We start from the raw sequence: 4,121 nt of genomic DNA, 5'->3' as shown, positions 1-4,121 counted from the left end.
GAAAGAGGAATGTGGTGGAAACACCTTTGGCTAGGTCTGTCCTCAAACTGGAGAATTCCTGCACCTAAGTTTTGGTTCAGCTGCTATCTGGTCAGAGGTGCCTTGAGAGTCTGGCTTGTGGTCTCCACACCATTTATCTCACAGGTTTAAACTGCTACTTAAGATGAGATGAGAAATAATAATAATTTAAAAAGCTAAAGAATGTGTGAGGAGTCAGGAGGATGCAGTTTCCTGGAAGGTGGTAAATGTGGCTTGATTGGATAAAAATAGCAGTGTAAAGCTTCTGGACCAGTTGTCCTAGGAACTCATTCAACTCCTTCCTAGAAAGGCTTTTTAAATTGACGAGTGAAGAAGATGGAGGGGCTTTGTGTAAAAGCTGAGCCATGACAAAAGGCAGAACTGCATCAGGATATGAGGCTAATTAGTAATAGTGGAAGCAAATATTACATTACATTGGCCCTAGTGACAGGTACCAGTTTTGTGGAGCAGGAAGTGAGTTTTCTATCAACAGAAGTGCCGTACACTTCAAGAAAAAGGAAGCAGGTAAGTGAACTGAGTGATCCAGAGGGTATCTCTACTGGTGGCAAAAGATGAGCGTTCTGTAGCAGCAGCTCTGTAGATCAGCTGTGGCCAAGTGTTAAGCAGTCAAAAGGCTCAGAATGATGCTTGGGTTTTCTGGAAAAGGCTTTCTCTGAAAATGTGACCTCTAAAACAGTGGGAAGCTAAAAGAAGCACATCCAGATGTGTGAGGACAATGGGCCACTCAAGACAACTTTAAAATAGAAGTCCATTTAAGATAACTTCATTATGCTTTGGGATATAGAAACAGTGCATCAGCAATGATGTTTTTCTTAAGTAGCCTTTTTCATGCTTTTAATCTTTAGGTGATAGCACACGTTTGTTCTTTTACTTTCTAGATGTCCAGCAGGTGACAACTGGTGGTACATGGGAGAAAAGTGTGAAAGGAAAGGGTCAACTCAAGAAAATACTATAATAGCTGTTTCTTCAACCATATCTGTATTTGTTGTAATGCTTATTGTCACTATCACAACTGCAGTGTGCCTTAAAAAGAAATACAGCCATGGAAAGGAAAATAGGGAGAGCTTTCCCCTAGAAGAAGTAGTACATACGCCTCTTTCAACAAATATATATATACACACACACACACACACACACACATAAATGTTTACTAAAAATAAACAATCAAATTCAGTAAGAAGTAAATTGGAAGGTGTCACATTTTTGAAGTCTGAAGATTTCAGCTTAGGAATTAAAGATCTCCGTTAAGTGCTACTAATTTATAAACACCAAAAAGCCACTTAATTCAAAACCTGTTCTTCACCACCACCACTGATGGCAGCCTACGTTGAGTGGGAGAATGTGAACAAAGGGGCTCATTTTCAGTTTGTAACTAAACTGTGTTTTCTGTTTAGTGGGCTTGTATTTCATCTATTACTGCATTTTCTATTAAAGAGCTCCCCTTAAAACATCTGGATATGGTGCTAAAAAACCCAACTCAAAATGCCAAAACAAAAAGCAGATATAAAAATCAGTTTCCCTATTCAGTTGCTGGTTTTTATGCAAGGAACAAAGTGGCTATGGAAATCATGACTTAAGGAGAATTAAAAGAAGACAGCAGGTTAAGATTATCTGAATGACTGGATCAGAAAGGCCATGTAAAGAATAGCAGAGATTTTTTGGCAAGTTTTGATAGGAAGTTTCAAAAAGTTCCAGGCATCCAGACTCAGTTTAAACAGAGGCTTAGGCTTGGAAATAGCAAGAATGACATAGCTGAGAGGGACTCACAAGGCACAGGAGAAATTTTGTAAGCATACTGAAGAGGAGTGGCCTTCCAGAGAGCAGACTTCCATTTTTAATTTCCTCCTAATATTCTTTATTGTCCTGTTGAGGTACAGTATGTCTGTGCAATGCCAGATACTAGACACTATTACTTTATGACCTTCCAGTAAATTATTTTGGTTTCTTTATAAGTAATGCTCTTATATTATACACATATTTCCCTTCCCTCCATGCTTTTGAGATATGTGTGTGTTTGTTTTTTCTGTTTAGAGTAAAACATCCTTCTGAAGATAATGCAAACAAAAAACAAAGACAGAAGATTAACATTGGTGGAAAACCATAAGTACATCATCATTCTTTATTTTATCTCAACCATCATGATAAAGGTTTGTAAAGTCTGGAAAATTATTAATCATCTGGATAAAATACTGTGCTAAAGTCAGTAAAGTGTCTGACAGTGTTGTGTATCGCCATGCAATGGAGAAAGATGGAAATGCATTGTGTGACGTGCCTGCCCTGTTGTTCAAGTCTGCCTGAACATGAAGAAAACATGTAAAACCATATCCCGACTTTCAGTCAACACAGTGAAGTCTAGATTTGATATCTTATCATGATACAGATGTCAATAATAAAAGGGGAGCTGGACCCTGTAATCATAGGGTACCCAGCAGTTCTGAGTCCTCCAACAGCTGTCAGTCAGTAGTGTGAGGGTATGTGTAGTGTGGGAGCACGTGGTTCATTGAGTTATTTGGTTGTGATCTACTTACTAGAAAGGAAATAACAAGTAATGAGGAAAGTAATAAATTAGTCACACAGACACATGAACATTAATGAGGAAGTCACAACAGAGATGATAATAAGATCCCAAAACACTTCAGCTGCTGATTGATGGTCCATTAAAGGAACTACTCAGATAGAGCCTTCAAGAATGTCAACCTGAACAACAGGGGGGAAACATAATTAACATGAGTATTACGGGATACTTGAGGCCATTTGGGATATAGGCTATCAGAAGAGGCTTGTGGACTTATGTAAAAATTACCGTGGAATGTTTAGGGGAAGGGCCAAAAGGTCCAAAGAAAAGGTGAAGGATCAGAGTGTGGGAAAATAGTGCCAGCAACTGGAGAGGCTGGCCTGCAAAAGAGATCTGTGTGCCACAGGTCTTAGGGTTTGTGAGTCTACGTACTAGCACATGGAGGGATTGTCGTGCAAGAGTCTGTGTGCCAGGAACTGGAAGGACTGTAGGCCATAGCACTTGCCTATAGGGCTTTTAAGTCTAAATACCAGCGACTAGAGGGACTGGGATGGGTGTCTTGTATATATGTTGAAAAGTCCAAGAGACAGCAAGTGGAGGAGAGGCCATGGGCACTGGGGCTGTAGGTCTGGGTGGCAGCAACTGGAGGAATCAAATTGTATGTGGGTGTGTAAGAAAGAGGTCTAAGTGCCAGCAACTGGAGAGACCTGGGTGTGTTTATATTTCTTCAGTGAATTTAATCCTCTGTGTGCATATGTATAATTCACTAGCAAACTTTAAGCTGGACTAGCTGGTGAGTTGGAGGAAACATTTCCACATCTGGAGGACTCCGTTTGAACAAGTGGTTGGGGGCTCAGGGTCCAGGCATGGATATTAGGCAGACTGAGAGCTTGTGGTAATATTCAAAGGATCTGTGACTGTAGGAGTGATGATGCGATGAGTGTGTGAGTGTATGCATCTGTTTCACCAGCAAGCATCACCTTACTCTATCTGACAAGTAGGAAGTGACCTGCATACCAGTTAAAGGACCCCAGGTCCAGGTGTGAATATTTAACAGGTTTAGAGGCTGTGCCAACATTCAAGGGGGCTGTGAATGTGGGTGTGCTTATGGATGTGAACAATGAGAGCACATATGTTTTCACCAGAGAACCTCCATTCTGATGAGCTGGACGGGAGGAAGAGGATGGGGCTGTCTGTACTTGTGGGAGTTTGGGTAGCATTATAAGTGGGTTGTGCTACCCGAGCTGCTCTGTGTGTGATAGACAGTCTGTGCCACATTAGGGACCTCTGCGTGTATGTGTGTGTGAAGGTGTCTCAGATACACACTCAACCTTGCTATGGGCCAGACCTGCAAGCAGGGACAGCAGCAGCTGTACCCCTGGGACTGGTATGGAGAGATCACCTGGGACCATTCCTGGTCAGTCACATCTGCTGGGAGGAGGGATCCTGGGTCTGATGGATTTGGTGCCTCCCTTGTTAAGGAAAGTTACCATTCAGAGGGATCTGGAGAACAGAGTAGGCATGGAAATAGGAGAAGTGCTGGAGGAAGCAAAGTGTACTTCCCTGA

General features: G+C 41.7%; 1 protein-coding gene across 1 annotated transcript in view; it reads left to right on the top strand.

Moving 5' to 3' along the window:
• The window catches only part of MEP1B (meprin A subunit beta), a 29,024-nt gene extending 26,936 nt beyond the window's left edge, over nt 1-2,088 (top strand). The window contains 2 exon segments of the mRNA XM_029085677.1: nt 918-1,122; nt 2,071-2,088. Of these exon segments, the coding sequence (XP_028941510.1) occupies nt 918-1,122; nt 2,071-2,088 (223 nt within the window).
• Nucleotides 2,089-4,121: the final 2,033 nt, after the last annotated feature.

Source organism: Antrostomus carolinensis, unplaced genomic scaffold (genome assembly GCF_000700745.2).
Source record: "Antrostomus carolinensis isolate BGI_N321 unplaced genomic scaffold, ASM70074v2 scaffold21716, whole genome shotgun sequence".
NCBI classification, from domain to species: Eukaryota; Metazoa; Chordata; class Aves; order Caprimulgiformes; family Caprimulgidae; genus Antrostomus; species Antrostomus carolinensis.
This window is presented reverse-complemented; position numbering and strand designations above follow the sequence as displayed.